This window comes from Haliotis asinina, chromosome 9 (genome assembly GCF_037392515.1).
Source record: "Haliotis asinina isolate JCU_RB_2024 chromosome 9, JCU_Hal_asi_v2, whole genome shotgun sequence".
In the NCBI taxonomy this organism is placed as follows: domain Eukaryota; kingdom Metazoa; phylum Mollusca; class Gastropoda; order Lepetellida; family Haliotidae; genus Haliotis; species Haliotis asinina.
Window position 1 is genome coordinate 19,531,929 of NC_090288.1, and position 17,963 is coordinate 19,549,891.

General features: G+C 39.9%; 1 protein-coding gene across 2 annotated transcripts in view; it reads left to right on the top strand.

Annotated features, from left to right (window-relative positions):
* LOC137295552 (molybdate-anion transporter-like) overlaps positions 1 to 17,963 on the top strand; it is a 78,412-nt gene that overhangs the window by 23,611 nt on the left and 36,838 nt on the right. For both annotated transcript variants that reach the window (XM_067826941.1, XM_067826940.1), the window contains exons 6-8: positions 15,596 to 15,732; positions 16,871 to 17,064; positions 17,420 to 17,490. In XM_067826941.1, coding sequence (XP_067683042.1) covers positions 15,596 to 15,732; positions 16,871 to 17,064; positions 17,420 to 17,490 — 402 coding nt within the window. The remainder of the gene's footprint in view (positions 1 to 15,595; positions 15,733 to 16,870; positions 17,065 to 17,419; positions 17,491 to 17,963) is intronic.

Sequence of the window (17,963 nt, forward strand, 5' to 3'; positions counted from 1 at the left end):
TATTGCTGAGTGTGGCATAAAACTAAACTCACTCACTGACTATCACAGTCACCTTGGAATTTGGACAGCTATCACTGTAAATCACCTTCTGGTGCCTTCCTATCACAATCACCCAAAAAACTGGACAGCTATCACAGTAAATCACCTTCCGGTGCCTTCCTGTCACAATCACTTTAGAATTTGGACAGCTATCACAGTAAATCAACTTCCGGTGCCTTCCTATCACTATCACTTTGGAATCTGGACAGCTATCAAAGTAAATCAACTTCCAGTGCCTTCTTATCACAATCACTTTAGAATTTGGACAGCTACCACAGTAAAGTTTGACCGGTTCCGGTGTTCCTGTTTTTTCTGCTTCAGGTTATCACCAGATAAAATGAGAAGAAACCCTTAAACTCTGGACACGTGGCTATTATTAGAATCTTATACTCTGAAAGCAGATTTTCCCCTTTTAGGAATTTATCATGCGCTGTACTAGAGATCGCATGTATCATATCTCTAACTATGGACCCACTTGCATGCACACACAGAGTGGGATGGTGGGGGTAACACAGTTTTTAAAGCATTCATTCATCAAGTCACAGACCATGAGTTTGATTACCTACATGGGCACAATGTGTGAAGCTCATATCTGGTGTCCCCAGCTGTGATATTGCTAGTATATAACTGAAAGCGATGTAAAACTAAACTTACTTACTCACACTCAGAGCTTGAACCAATTGTCATGAAGTTTTGCCCTTGCTATTGTGACATGTAATAATAATGTGGACATTTTTCATCTCTTCTGGATATGTGAGAATTCCTATATAAAACCCCTACTCTACCAGCATCATGTATGTATGTATGCACTAAGGAGCTCTGTGATCAATGGTCATACAACTCTTTACATTGAAAACAGCCTGTGCTACACAGGGTTGAATGGATCCATGGTTATATCAGTGGCTGAAATGTATCTGTAATGACTGTAACAGCTTTTGTGGAACTCATTGAGAAGATTACAGATGGTAACAGCCTGATCTCATTGATTTGTCAACTGATGACTTCATATTAAAGCATTGATTAATCCCATCGCTTTGAACATAGCATTTTAAGTGCTACTGAAGCATACTGTTTACATGAAATAACAAGGGTTAAACTGGCATTACATCTTAAAACAATAGTCCTTGGCAGTTTACAAATCACATAAGCAGTGAAAGGATTTATTGCACATATTATCTTCATAATGAAAAATCTAGCAGTTTTCTTACAAAATGTCAAGTGTAAACAAGAAATCTTTGGATAAATGCTAAGGAGCAACAATATGTGACTTTTTAGAAAAGTAAAATTTGAAGTTTTTTGCAGGCACATTTAAAGAAAGTTTACGTACACATACTTTAGAGGTGTCTGTGTTTAAGGAAACTCAAGTCAGAGGTCTGTTAGTGTGCTGTTTCTCTTGATACACAATTGGATGGGATGTTCTATGCTGTTTATCAAAGTCTCTGGTCGTAGTTTTTCTTGTTCGTCCTTCATTTTCTACCTCACATTTCAATGGGGTTCAGTTCTGGTGCTGTGGCTGGAAATGTCTGTAAGGTCATGTGTTTGGTCTCAAACCAGGTACACTTACAGGTATGTCTTGACTTGTAGACAAGTGCATTGTCCTGTTAAGTTTAAAAGGTGTTCTTATCAGATATATATGTGATTCTTGTATAAGTTGGTAGTACTTGGATGAATCCATCCTTCCTGTAATAGTCAGAAGAGGCATTACTCCATAGTACTGTTGTCATTCCTGGGGTTGTCTTTGGGACTCACTCGACATATCCAGACTGCTTCAAAGATCATCTTATACTCCATTGAGATACCACTTGACTTGAAGTCTTCACAGCAAGGTGTTTGGAAGACCAGTTTTAGGTGTACTGCTGCAAGATGCATGATTTGTCACCTGTCTGTTAATTGGTTTTATTTGGCACAAAACAATCTGGTACATCTGTGCACGCCATGTGCTTTCACTCGACAGTCAACCAGGGAGAACAGGTGGCACTGTCACATATACTTCCAGTCATACGCATTTCTCGGGGAAGCATGTAAACATCCAGTTCTCAGATACCTCATGCTAGTTAACAATCTCCCCCTAAGAAAATTTGAAATATTGACTTGTCAAGTTGACACAATAACATTCACTAATTAAAAACATATCTGTGCAGTGATATGTACATGTGAAAAGTTCAGTATGTTGGGGGGAATTTTAAAATGCAAAAATAATATAGTTAAGAGAAGCATTTAAAAGTTCATTAAGTTGGAAGTACACGTATGTACAAGCAGTGTATGAATTGCTGTCCACAGGACCAATGACACAGTTTAGATCTTTCACTTGTAGCCAAGAAAGTTTCATTGTCATTATGTCCAGGGTTTCATCCTGTATCGCTTTCAACAATGGAAACAATGAAGCTCCATGCTTTGTGAAACAGTCTGCAAGTTGATCATGGTAGGAGACCAATGCACACCAGTAATCTGACCAGATCCAATGAGTTCTCAAGTCTCAGTAGTTTGTCCGACACAAACTTTGTAGACTTGACTGTGTCGAAGAGAGAGTGGTTATCCACAATGCACTGAATTGGAAGTCTTGCTTTATCAGTCCCACCAGTTGTAACTTCTGAATAGAGGGTGCTGAGGAATATTCCGTTACCTATTCCATCTGCTGATGCAAGTGTCTCACCCGCCAATGTGCTTCGCACCACACGCCTGATTCTGCCAACACAAAGGAGAGAACTTACCATCATCTCCCACCAGCACGATCAAATAACCACTTTGTGTCACTCCATCAGGCAAGTTGCCCAAAGAAGCATCACTAAACACCACTAAACGTAGAGATTCACAGGGTCCGAGATGCCGGAACTTCAGCGTCACATCTTTATTTTTCAGTTGTCTGATGACTTTATTGGGTTTCACTGTAGCTGAAGCCAGGCAGCATGCGTCAAAAACTATGTCTGGTCTACTGTTTCATGCAATCCATTAGATTGGTCCAACCTTTGATCTGAACATCTCAAGTTCACACATGCTCAGGAATGACTCCTTCCTTGACATCCTATCCTTATCTAAGTTCAGACGTATTAGGTTTCTCACATAGTCATGCTGATGAAGAAGAATAGTTTCATTGTCACAAAGTAGTGTCATGCTGACATACTTAAAGGTGCTCTCTTCTTCATGTTCAACATAGAACAACTCTCTAATTGATGCAATGACACTTTCTTCAAACTCCGAAGTACCAAACAAAATGGTCCACATGACTAGCGAGTTCATCGTGTAAGTCTTTGAAGGGCATTTAGAAGTGAAATACATAAGAATGAAGATTTTATGGATATCAACTTCTTTATATGAGAACACAACGTTTCGGAGTTAATGCTTACTCATTCCTCAGGTGAAGGAGAATGGGGTACAGAGCTATATTTATATATGTACAGGTAAAACAATAACAAAGTAACAAGTGGAATGAATTAACGAAAGCTGGAAGTCAGTATAAACAAGCACTGATAGGAAGCCGACAGTTATGATAACAATGATGGAAGCCAATGGTAATACATTACAGATGATAGGATATGTTTACATAACACAGATAGGGGGTAAGGAGGATGTACATGATTGGGGATAAGGATGGAAGCCAATGGTGATACATTACGCATGATTGGATGATGTTTACATAACACATGACTGGGGATTAAGGATGATGTACATGATTTACATGAGGGTTGATGATGTGCTAAACACAAGGATGTACACAGGTAGATTGGCTATACATGAATACATAGATAGAATGTAGACATATAGATGAGATTAATTTATCAATAAGTCCCAGGCACTTGGTAGGTACACTCCTTGGTCACGGTTGATTGCTGGTTTCTGTCTCCGGATCTCGATGGCCTCTTTCAGTTTCCTTTGGCGCCAGTTGTTGTTGTTGGTAGATAGTATCCTAGTGTCCTCCCATCAAACTGAAGGTCCAGGGTTCTTGAGAATGTGTTCAGAGATGGCCGATTTCTGGTCGAGTTTGCTGACGGAGGTCTGGTGTTCCTTCATTCTGGTGTTGATTGGTCTCAGCGTTTCTCCAATGTATAGGTCGCCACAGTTGCCAGGGATCTGGTAGATGTATCCTCTCGGGTTAGGGTGTTCACAGCTGGGTCCTTTACCGTTGGCTTTTAGGTAGGTCTTGATGGTCTTGCCACTGGAGAAGGTGACATCGATGCTGGCTTTAGTCTTGATGAGGCATGATATCTGATGACTGATGGGGCCAAGGTAGGGTATGGTTACTCTGATGGTTGATGGAGAAAGCTTGAGGCGGGGTTCTAGGTCCTTTAGGGTCTTGTTGATGGTGGCTGTGACGAGCTGGGGAGGGTAACTGTTGAGTGTGGCTTCCATCCTTATCCCCAATCATGTACATCGTCCTTACCCCCTATCTGTGTTATGTAAACATATCCTATCATCTGTAATGTATTACCATTGGCTTCCATCATTGTTATCATAACTGTCGGCTTCCTATCAGTGCTTGTTTATACTAGCTTCCAGTTTTCGTTAATTCATTCCACTTGTTACTTTGTTATTGTTTTACTTGTACATATAAATATAGCTCTGTACCCTATTCTCGTGTTCTCATATAAAGAAGTTGATATCCATAAAATCTTCATTCTTACACCGTGTAGTTTTCCATTTAATATGAAATAGGACACTGCTGGATCAACTTTAGACACTCTTGCCCCACTTGACTGCAAAACCCATATATCAATATAGTGATGTGTTTGCCAAACCATACACACACTTCTGTAGTTTCCACAGGACTCCTTTCACGTAAGCTTCTTTTCGGGGTCGAAGATAAACATCTCTGGTTAAAGTCTGGTTTAAGCCCTGTAAAAATTCTGTCTTTATGTCTATGGAGCATGGTGTCCATTTCTGTTGTGCCATAATGGCTAACAACTGTCATAGAGATTCTGTTGAACATGTTGGGGAATCCTTTGGCAGATTCCTTTTCTCTATTTCCTTGAAACCTCTGGCGACCAGGCGAGCTTTGGGAACTATTTTCTCGGAACTTTCTTTCAGTGTGCATATCCATCTTGTAGTAATATATTTCTGTCCATCATCCTGAAATTTCATCAAATGGACAATGTTTGGTCTCTGAAAAGGTTTGTCTTTTTCTTTTTCATAAGTACTTTCATCGGCGACTTCAATGACTTCTGGTTCCAGAGTTTCTGCTTTATGGTCAGTCTCATGATCAGTATTTTGCTTTGTCCTGTGAACATTCTCCGGCATCACTTTCTGCAGTCAACTATGATGTACTCTGACATGTGAGCCCCGATGTCTAACAAAGACTATTGCTCTGTCTTGGCCAATGACAACACCTGGCCCTTTCCATTCTGTCGGGTCAGGTCGTTTGTAATAGACTCTATCGCCTGTGTCATATTTCGTTTCACCACATGTGTGAATCTGTTTTTGAAGAGCTCTTCGTATCCTTTCAGAACTCTATGCTTCAGTAAAAGCCTTTCTTGCTGAATGCAGGGCATTGATGTGAGATCCAACTATTTTGCTCATTGTCTTTCCTTCAAGTGCTGGGGACTTATCACACAACACTGATGGCAGATTGGGATTCTGGCCAAAAACTAACCTGCATGGGCTATATCCGTGAACACTGTGTAAAGAGTTCTTGGCCATCAAGGCCCAAGCCATTGCAGTCTCCCAGTCACAATCATTTTCCTGTTTCACTTCCAGTAACATCTGTGTGAGTGTTTGGTTGTGTCATTCCAGCAGGCCGTTACTCCACGGGCTATAAGCGGCAGTGGTTTTCACAGTGATATTGAAGTTTTCTGCCATGTCCCTCACTTCAGAATTATTAAATTCCCTTCCATTGTCACTGTACAGTTTCCGTGGCCCATGAATTCCAATCCAGTATCGGATGAAGTTGGTAACGAATTCTGAAGCAGCCTTCGATCTGGTTATACATCCTGCACTGAAGCGTGTAAATTCATCTATTATGTGGAGGTACCAGATGCCTTGTCCTAATTCATATAGGTCCACAGCGACTGTTTCATTGTATTCGGTAGCCAGTGAAAATCCTACAATCGGTTTTGCATTGGGTCTCTTACGTTGCATGCAAATCTCCAACTTCACAGTCAATTTCAGACAACTTTCCACAGACAGATCTGGTGCATGCTGTATCAATTATTGCGGACCCCTGAGATTCTACGACAAAAATTTCAAATTCTTGTTCTGTTCTTTCATAAACAATGTTATTTTACAGTGTTCAACATCCTCAGGTACATTGTCAGGATCAATTTCTTCTGCAGTGCGAACTGATTCTTTCTTCTCTCGACAGTCTTTTGCTCAATGATATGGACTGTGACAGACACCATACTGGGAGTGCTTTCCAAACTTATCAATAGGGTTCGTACCCCTTGCTACTGCATTATTCTGTGAGTTGCTCATGCTTGAACTGTTCCTGTCACAGGGTTTCTTGTCATAACTTCAATTCCTCTGTCCTGACTTATGTTGAGTCCAGTATGCAGATTCTTGTTTTATTTGGATTGCTTGGATTATTCTGGTTCATACTACCCCCAAAGATTCTTTTCATGGCACTCTTCATGGAAGCAAACGAGAAATCTCCACATGCTGTGAGTGCTAGTTGTCTTTCTTTCACTTCTAAGTTTGCATTGTCCAGTAATTGGAATGCTAATACTGCATCTGATAGAGTCATATCAAACTTCTTTTACCTGTTATACCTCCGTTCAAATTCCAATATATATTCAGTCATGTTCACACTATCCAGTTTCTTGTAATTTTCAAAGTTCATATAATGAGCTTCATATGCACTTTCTTTTCTTTTAAGAATGCACAATCCAAGGATCTAAGAAGCGTATCCATTCCATTTTCACTATCTAAATCGTTGGCTGACAATGATAATGCTACTGCTTCGACCTGCTCTCTGGTTTCAATTTGGTAATTTTCTACCATATTGATATCTCAGTCTTCCATTCGTCATACGTTTGACTTTCAGCCTTTGGAGGCATTTTATAGAATGTGGCCATTTTCTGTTACCCTCACACACACACTTTCTGTGCCCATGTTACGCTCTGCTACCAATGTTAATTGGTTTTATTTGGCACAAAACAATCTGGTACATCTGTGCACGCAATGTGCTTTCACTCAACAGACAGTCAACCATGGAGAATAGGTGGCACTGTCACACATGCTTCCAGTCATGCACAGTTCTCGGGGAAGCATGTAAACATCTGGTTCTCAAATACTTCACACTAGTTAACACTGTCATTCACACCAGGAGAATCATGTCATCCCTATCCACTTTGACCCTAACCCAGCTTCAAATTTCTTCAAGTTCAAGTTGTGGTAAATTGAAACCTGATGTTAACCTGTCATATTCACACAAGTCTGTTTACTGATTTTATACCAGATTCATATATTCCCAGGAGTTGCTTTGTTATCCCCCACAACTTTGTTGTTGCGGGGAATATAGAAACGAGTTGCGTACATCCATCTGCCTGAGCGTCTGTCTGCAATACTGCCTGAAAGCTCAACCAAACTTTTGGGGTTAGATGTGCCTTTTGGGGTTATTATCATGAAATGATAATTCATACCAAAATTCATTATAAATGGTAACCAGTACAAGCAATATATTAGCATTCAAATATTAGGAAAATATGAATATAGAATATTAGTTTCATCATGTATCAGTAATAGCTTAGACAAGACTCCTCTCAAAAGTAGTAAAGCTTATCTCACAGAAATTCTATTGAAAAAGGTATAAGTTATTCCATTACGGTACGACGTATTTCGCTGTCGTTTCGCAATAGGCTTGTTTCGTTTCAGTACGGTGTACTTTGCTTTCATTTCGCGATAAGTTTGTTTTGTTTTAGTACAGTGTACTTTGTTTTCGTTTCGCGATAAGTTTGTTTTGTTTCAGTACAGTGTACTTTGTTTTCATTTCGCGATAAGTTTGTTGTGTTTCCGTACGGTGTACTTCGTTTTCGTTTCGCAATAGGTTTGTTTCGTTTCTGCACTCCAGTACTTCATTTCACCTCATTTCACGTTTGAGATTGGTTGATCAGAACAATGCTCAAAACTTTGTTGTGATGCAAATAACTCAGGTGATCAGGCTGATGTCATTTGTTCACAACTAGTGTCTTCAGGTAACACAATGTGAAATGACACGACAACAAACCTTGATATTATTAACAAGGAATTAGCTCTTATTTGAGATGGTACTGTAAAAGAATATCCTGTACTCTTCGCAGAAATATTGATATCTCACGACCAGATGTGCATGTCGCGCACACTCCTTGGAATGGTCAGGAGATTCTATCATCTGTTGTTGAATAATAAAGAAAGTCTGCGCTTCTAGCAAAATTTCCGTAGAAAGTTGGATCTTGGCAGGGGTGGTACGATATAGTCCTTCGGCTGGATTTGAAAATTGGAGAGTCATCATCTTGATAATGTTCTTCAGGGGTGGCAGTTTTGAGCATAAATTTTACATCTTCGTAGCTCTCATTGAGGTAGTCCTGCATGAGATGGAGAGGAACACATTCAAAATGAACTGTATCATAAGTATAATCATCATCATGGACATTATCAGGCTCATTACAAGAACAATAATAGTTGTTGTCAATAGTGACTGAGACAAAGCACTCTCCTTGACTTATTTCAATGGCCGAAACTTCCGTTATTGCCTCATTGACTTGGCGTGTGTGTTTTGGATATGGGTCTGTATTCAATCCTGCAGCTGTTATGGTCGATTGCTGTTTGGCTATGGTTGAGTGCCGTTTGAAGTTCTGTGACAGAACATTCACTGATTGATTTTCTTCTGCTGATTCTTTTTGATTGAAGAATTTGTGATTTTTCAGTGGCCGTTTTCGCCGTTTTCCTGACATGTTTTTCTTCACGTGAAATTCTCTTCGAATTGCATCTGGAATGCTGCTGCCATATTCCCATGTATTTCCTCTTTCTGGATCCTTCCATTTCACCCTGTAGTAGATTTTGTTGTTTGCTCTCTTGGAAGTAAGAATTGAATGAATGTCATCAGGATTGAAAACCTTGTCTTCTTTGCTTGACATTGGTTGTTGGGTTGGTTGTTCAATCTGACTTGATTCTGATTGTGGCCTTGATTTGGGCTGATGATGTTTCCTGTTTACTCCTCGTTTTCCCTTGTTTGTATTTCCTTTTCCCTTGGTGGATTTACTTGGGCCTGGTTTGTTCTGCTCCTGGTTTGAAACTGTTGTACTAGGTCCTGCTTTGCTTTCCTGTATGCCTGTCTTCTTTTTGGTTCTAGACCTTGGATTGCCTGCCTTAGTTTTAGAACTGAGTTCTGCACCTGTAGATGATTGATCATTGGTTGAACGTGTTGACTGGGAATCCTTGCTGTTGAGCTGTGGGTTGTTGACTTGTCCCTCGTTGTCATCTATGACGTCTGAATCCATATTATTGTTGTTGTTCAGGTATGGTTCTGGTGGATACTGTGGTCGATCAGCTGGATCGAAATATGGCTTCAAACGATTGGCATGGACCAGTGGTTTGTGTAATTTGTCGTCAGAACTTCGGCGCAGTTTGTACGTGAAATTTGGACCTACATGAACAATGTAATAACTGCCATACCACTTTTTGGTTAATTTGTTGCAAAGGCCTTTTTCTACTTTTTGACAGTATAGCCAAACTCTTTGACCGGGGGAGAAATCTGGTTCTTTGGCCTTACGATTATATTGTTCAGAATACACCTCCTTTGCTCTAGCTGTGTTTTCTGCTGCAATTGTCCTTGTAATTTCTAGCTCCTCAAGCAAATTTGAAAGATAACTTTTGTTGTTGTGGCCTAAATTCTCCTTTGGAATTAATGATACATCTTGTGGAGCTCTCATTTCTCGGCCAAAAAGCATAACAAAAGGGGACTTTTGAGTGGATGAATTTGGAGCCATCCGATAGGCCATCATAATGCCTGGAAGAAACCGGGGCCAATCATTTTGAGTTTTGTTACAATAGGCTCTTAGTGACTGATTGATGTAGGAATTGAGCCTCTCTACACAGCTATTTGTTTGGGGATGGTATGGGCTAGTATGAGTGAATTTGATAGCCAAAAGTTCACAAATAGCTTTGATCAATTTCGACATGAAGTTCTGACCTCTGTCTGAAATTAAGGTCCTTGGAGCGCCATACCGACAAAATATTTCTCTCAAGAGAACATCTGCTACCTCTGTGGCTTCTTGGGTTCTAAGGGGAAAGGCTTCACACCATCTTGATGCTGCATCGGTGATGACCAGAATGAACTTGTACTTGTCAGGTGTAGTTGGCAAGGGACCAAGGATGTCAACATGCTATCGGGTGAAGACTTCTTCTACAGGTAGTGGACGTAGGGGTGCCTTCTTGCTGTGATAGTGCCTCTTGGTTTGTTGACATACCTCACATGTCTGGACATATGTAGCGATATCGCTGTACATCTTGGGCCAGTAGTATTTTGGTCTCATGGTGTTGTGCATCCTTTCCTTCCCATGGTGACAACCGCCAAACTCAGAATCGTGGTAGGATCTCAGGACCTGGTTCCTGAGAGTTCTTGGAACTGCCAGCTGTTTAATAAACTTATCTGCATGACCCTTCTGTCTCTGTGGGACAAATCTATAAAGTATTCCATCATCAATTTCAAAGGTAGTGGCTTCAAGTAAAATCTTTTGGCGATCTTTTTCATCTTCTGGAAGGACATCATCTTCTTTGTAGTCAAAAATCTGTGTGAAATCTGGACAGATCCTTTGTAGGTGACGTAAGTTGGGATGAGAATTAATATTTGCCTCGATCATTGTAGCTTGTGTGACATCATCACTGGTGGCATGTAATGCTGCAACAACGTTTACCGGTACCGTTTAGTAGTCCTCCTCGTATTCAAAGGTGACAGACCATTGGGATGTCTTTGATTCAGAATCCACGTGATTAATACTTACTATGTTATCTTTCTCAGTCTGAGTGGATTGGGTGACCTGTGAGGATAAATGTGGGCTTGGCGACGTTGTGGTATTGCTTCTTTGCCCAAGTGAAGTTGCTGTAAAGACTGTTTTCTCGGCATCTTCTTCTGTTTGATTCTGGCAGTTAATGTTCTGCTCATATTCCCTGCGTGAAAGTGCATCGGCATTTGCGTTAGCTTTGCCGCTGCGATGAGCAATATCGAAAGTATAGGTAGATAGTTCTAGCGACCATCGACCTAACCTACCTGTGGCATCCTTGATGGATTTGAGCCATTTCAAAGCGATGTGGTCTGTATAGACAGTGAATTTGGAATTTGCAAGGTATGGACGAAATGATCTGATGGCTTCAACCAGAGCTAGGCCTTCTTTTTCCGTAATGCTCCAGTTCTTCTCGCTGCCATGAAGAGCTCTTCCTCCAAAAGCTATAGGATGCTCATTATTCATTTCATCTTTTTGACTTAATACAAATCCTATGCTCAAATCGCTGGCATCGGTTGCGAGGAAAAATTCTTTGTCAAAGTCTGGATAAGCTAGAACAGGTGTGTTACACATAGCATGTTTGAGTGTGTTAAATGCCTGATCACACTCGAGAGACCACTGGAATTTTGGTTTCTTCCCAGTTTCTCCCTCTGAATGCTTCTTTAACAATGCATTCAGTGGCAATGCTATTTTAGCATAATCTTTCACATACTTTCTGTAAAAGTTTGTGAGGCCTAAAAACGAACGAACCTGTTTTTGTGATTTGGGTACTGGGAAGGACTTAATTGCTTCGACCTTTTTGTCATCAACTTGGACACCTCCACATGATAAGACATGACCGAGAAATGAAACCTTGTCTGTTGCAAAATTGCATTTTGATGGCTTCAGTGTTAAATTTGCCTGTTTGAGATAGTAGAAGACTTGCTCCAAATGTTGGAGATGTTCCTCAAAGTTTTTGCTGTAAATTATCAAATCATCAATGTAAATCAGTGCTACTTTAAAAAGCAATTTCCTAAGCACTTTGCTCATGAGTTGCTGAAAACAAAGTGGAGAATTAGACAAACCCTGCGGCAAACGTTTGAATTGATAGAGGCCTTGATGGGTGACAAAAGCAGTTTTATGCTTAGAATCTTCGTGTAATGGCACTTGGAAAAAGCCATTGGCAAGATCTAAAGTGGAGAAAATTGTAGCTTGGCCATTGCCGATGTGGTCAACAACATCGTCAAAAACAGGGAGTGGCCATGACATTGGTAAGGTGACAGAATTCAACTTTCTGTAGTCACAAACAAATCTGTATGAGCCGTCACGCTTTTTAACTAAGATGATGGGGGCTGAATACATTGAAGTGGATTCCTCAATTAAATCATATTTGAGAAAATCTTCTACCAGTTCTTCAGTGACTCTCTGGAGATGGGGCGATTGCCTGTAAGGCCTACACTTAACAGGGGGATGGTTGCCCGTGTCAATGACATGCTCATGCATATCAGTCTTGCCTAAGTCTGCAAGGCTTGTGGAAAACATGTGTCTATTTTGTCCTAAAAACCTGAGTAGTCTTTGTTGCTGGTCAGGCGTCAGTTGTGTCTTGGTTAGATCAAACCCTAAATCTTGAGCAACTTTGACATAATCCCTAGAGTCATTGTCAGTCTTCTTATTGTCTGTCCTAACTATACTTACAAATGGCTGGTCACCGTCAATTTCAAAGATAGAGTGTCTGTCAATGTAACTAAATTTCCCTACAACTGTGCCTTTGTCTAAAACTTTTTCTTCTTGGGAAGGATTCATTAGCCTAAATGTAGCAGTTTCCTTGTGTGCTTTCGAGTGGGTCCTACCACCTGCTACTTCAGAATGAGCAGTGAGGGAGGCAATTGGTTCAATGAGAACGAGGGAATTATCTTTTGCCTCAGGCAGTCTTACCTTGAAATGAATTTCACTCTGAGGAGGGATATATATTTGGTCTATTGTTTTTGCTAATCCACTAATTTCTTGATCTTGATTGGTAATGAAGTTAATATACTGCCTATCTGAAGTGCTGTTGCCTATTATGAGGGAATGGCAGCTATAATCTATGACTGCATCGTTGTCATTGAGGAAGTTTTCACCCAGCAGGACTGACTGTGGTAATGAGGGCAGGACATGGAATTCTTGTGAAAATTCCTGATCTTCAATGACAAAATCTAACACAACTGAACCCAACACTTTGTGCAATTCACCGCCAACACCCTGAATGTGTGGAAAGGATGAGTTTCCAAGTACAGGGTTGTTGAAAGCCTTGTTTAGAAAAGCAGATGAAATGCAACAAATGGATGCCCCTGTATCTATTAAACAAGTTGTTGTTTCAGTGCCAAGTGTTACCTGAATTACACTCTTGGCAAGGGGTGTAACTAAGGACACAGTAGGAATTTCACTTCCAAAGTTACTTTCCAGCCCAAACTCCATATTTGCCATGACACCTGATAGTATGTACCGTACTATAATGAAGAAAGACAAGAAATCAACAATGTAAACTTGTACTTACAATTTTTGATGACTTTTTCTTCCTTGCTTGGTGTCTTTACAAGAGTTGGTGGTCCTTAATCCAGTGCTGAGATCAGAGAGAGACAATAATATATTTAACTGTCATTTATTATTCTAACATTATGATGCAAGTGTCCATCAACTAAATTTTTACCATTTTCCACATTTTCTTTTGTACAAGTTTGGGGACCAAACTTTTTCAGACAGAGGGGAAGTTATCATGAAATGATAATTCATACCAAAATTCATTATAAATGGTAACCAGTACAAGCAATATATTAGCATTCAAATATTAGGAAAATATGAATATAGAATATTAGTTTCATTATGTATCAGTAATAGCTTAGACAAGACTCCTCTCAAAAGTAGTAAAGCTTATCTCACAGAAATTCTATTGAAAAAGGTATAAGTTATGACCACACAATTTCATAGTTAAAATCCTAGCCTGAGGTAATCAGAACACCACTGTAAGACAAACCATTCACTAAGACAAGGGTTATGTCTAGACAGGTTAATAAACTGCTTTGATGAGGTAAACATGCCATCACCTACGTTAAAATAACATTATGCAAACACCAGTTAATCCAGCCCCGAGTAAGCAATCAAGCATCCAGTAAATGTGCCAACAAGATTAATGTCACTTAGATAATAGGATTAAAAGATATAGTACTCCCCCTGTCTGGTCACTGAAGTTGTAATGGTAGGACACACACCATTTTGTTTATTCTGTATTTCATTGGCTATTGTAGGTTACACCCATTTTTGTATCAGTCAGCAAATCAGAATCTTTGTATTGTTTAAATTGTAGTTAAATAGTCTCCAACTTCATTTGTCCATCAGTAGGGTTTAGACTCCCAACACAGGTCAGCTCTAGCCCTCAGCCCAGAGGGTTGTACCGACTCTGTGGCCACCCTTGTTACTCCATCTCTTGTAAATAAAATTGTAATTAGCTTCTTGTGACTTCGGACTCTTTGCTGAGTTAATTCCCCCGAGCAAACCAGCACGCCAGTTAGATAAGGGAGCTCACTGGTACCCTCACTTGGACCCGAGATCCATATCATAACATTATGCCCAGATATGAATTTTACTTTTTGCGGTTACCATGGAAACATGACTTAGACTGCAAGTATGAGGATGTCTTCTTGTCTAGATCAGATCCCCTAACTATAGATGCTAGCTTCATTAGACTTGGTACACATATCAAGCACCATCCCTAGATGTGCCTTTTGGGGGCATTTCAAAAAGGGAATTTCACCTTTTGTGGTTGCCATGGAAACATGACATGGCTGTGACTATAACTGATGATGAAGATGTCTACCCTCCGAACATACATGAAACATTGAATAGAACATCGATGCACGACATCATATGGCTGAAACTTTACAACACTTATCTTCACTTCTGTTGACAGCGTGTAAGGAGTATTACATTTATCATATAGACTAACATCTTATCTCGGAAATGAACATATTTTACAGAAAGCATATCATAAAAAACAAAATAAAATATAATGAAAAGGAGCCCTGAGACTTTCTTCATCCATAATTTCTAGACTTGCATGGGCTTTCTTGGATAAATTTGCTTCAGGGTCTGTTACGACAGACTATTGTATCATGTATCATGTGATGGTGTATCATGTAAGGTGTCTAGGTGCATCACATAAGATGTGTTGGTGTATCATGTAAGGTGTGATGGTGTATCATACAAGGTGTGTTGGTGGATCATGTTTGGTGAATTTGTGTATCATGTAAGAGGTGTTGGTATATAACGTAAGGTGTGATGGTGTTTCATGTAAGGTGTGATAGTGTATCACGTAAGGTGTGATGATGTATCATGTTAGATGCTGGTGTAAGGTGAGTTGGTGTATCATGTAAGGTGTGGTGGTGTATCAAATCAGAATGCTCAGTATGCTTGCAGGTTCTTGATGACTGAAGTGTATGTAATCCCCCATGGTTATTCTGGTTTAGAATTGAACCCCATCAAACTATGTTGGTTGAGGAGATACAATATAGATGAATAACTTGGTTGACTGTCTATCCTGATGAGGTGGATAGGTGCTCTCCGTAGCAATCACTGTAATATCTGTTCAGCATTGATAGCCTTTATTATTCCTTGTGTTGTTTCTTTTCTTCCAGAGCTCCATTTGATGTATCCATGGCAGTGCTGATCATTATGATTGTAATCATCATATTCACCTGGCCAGAAAACTATGGTGACAAGACCAGCAACTTCAAACAGTCATTTTCCAATGCCATGCATTCCATTAGAACAGGTCAGTGTTATCCTTAGCTGTCAGTGATATATTTCTGTACTGTGTAGGTGGACTGAACTGTGGATATTCCAGATGGTTCATGAGATGTTGAATAACAAAGTAATCAACAATGCTCAGAAAGTGTATATTTTTTTCTAGTTATTCATTCACTGGACAAGATAGATGGCCTGAAATTAGTGTGTTGTGTTTCAAAATCAGTTTCATGTCTGACTGAAATACTAGCCCTTAAGCCCACCTTTGCACCCTAAACATGAAATTGTTTATTCATGCAGTCAGATGGTTCAGTTTCTGTGATCATAAGGAATTTGTAGTCATTCCACAAGGCACAGCACTATGAGGGGATTATAAAAAAATTCTAATCATCACCATGTATTTATTGAGAAATTATGTTGAAAATTATAAGGTAACAGTGCTCCTTATCTAGTTAATGGACCAGACACTACTTTGAGTACTTACTGCAGGTTATTCTTTTTTCTGATCCTAAACACGAGTAACCCCATGCTTGAAGAAGGTTGAGTCATGCAGTGTTATCTAGTTTTTGCAATTGAAGTGTTGCACTGCCCGACAGAATCAAGAGGAGATGACATCTGTTTATGGTTAAGATAGCCTATCCTATGATACTGTTAGATGGAAAGGGAATACCAGTGAGGATACCAGTGAGATCATCAAAAAGGCGACGTGTTGGTGTTCCATGAAATTAGGGGGTGTATTTATGCGGTCTGCACAAGTCAAGAAATGTTGGGAGAAATGTGTTACTCTGGATTTTGACTTTGTAGATAAACCTTGAGGACAAGGAATCAAAATAAAGTTTCTACCCTGAAAACATCTTGGTAATAATTAGAACTTTTTGAGAGACCCTCATATCTGCTGTGACTGTGTGTACCAGGTTTGTTTCCCCAGAGGTAAACACAGAACACTTGCACCATTTTGTACTTTCCTATTGTGAGTAATGCCATTGACAGTTTGCAGCAGGAGTATACGACTTTTATACTCCCACTGGCGGATCGTGATGAATGTACATGGCATTTTATCAGAGTCACATGGACCAATCAAAACTTGACATTCTTACATGAGGCTAGATAACCCTGCTTCTCAATTTTGAAATGACCTTGTAGCAGTATTGTTGTTGATGTTCCAGATAGCAAGGTGCTGTATCTTGGTTTGATCCAGTCATTGTTTGAGGGCTCCATGTATGTGTTTGTACTGGAATGGACCCCAGCACTCACACCCAAGGCACATGTCACAGGTGCTTCTGCCAAGCGTCACCTACTAGAGGATAACGAAGAACATCATGGGACAATTCCACATGGTCACATTTTTGCTGCATTCATGGTAGGTAACAAGAAGCAGAAACCTGTCCTATTTAGTAAAATTTGAGTAATACACACCTTTTCTAAAAACCCATCACCAAAGGCCACTAAAGATTGAAACAATGTGTAAGCATACAAGAAAGTTTTTATTTAATGAGATGAAGCACTTTATCTCGATTGTTTTCTCAGGAATCCTTGGTGCCATTGGTCCTTTGTGTCATTCAAGTTGGCGTATTTACATCAGTTATCAATTGATGTAATATTTTCATACAGTACCTTTAATTATACAGTCTGCAACTTTTCAAACTTTACAAACATTCTCCTTCAATCCAACACTGCCATACCTCAATGTCTGTGTTTTTGTCATATTGTTTTAGGTGGCTGTGATGTTCGGCTCATCTGTTTTCAAAGTTTTGTCCAAATTCACTTCCATAGAGTCATTTATGAGGTAAGTTTTGTTTTGTATTTGTATCTATTACTGATCCTTCCTCTAACATGAAGATCACTATAAACTGCATGTATGTGGTGTGGTGTGTCCATCAATGAAATTTTTAAACTTATCCTATCTCACGTTATGCAGCTTTCCTCTTCCTCAATGACCATGTGTGGAAACGTGCTATGAGCTACGTTGAATCATATCTTGCTGGCCTCTGATCTCTTATCCCACCCACATCGTCACCTGTCAATCATCTCCATGCTCGTGCTGCATGCTCAGATGATCATATGGGGATCTGTACCTGTCATTTCCTTTTCTTGTCACTACACCATGTGGACATGTATGCTCTCTCTTCCACTTGTCACTATATTTCATCATGGGGAAAAGTCTTCCCTTATTATATCATGGAGTGGACACAAGATGAGTGGCTGACAGGGATCATCGGATGTTTCTGAGGATCCTTCATCATCTCTACATTTGAAGCA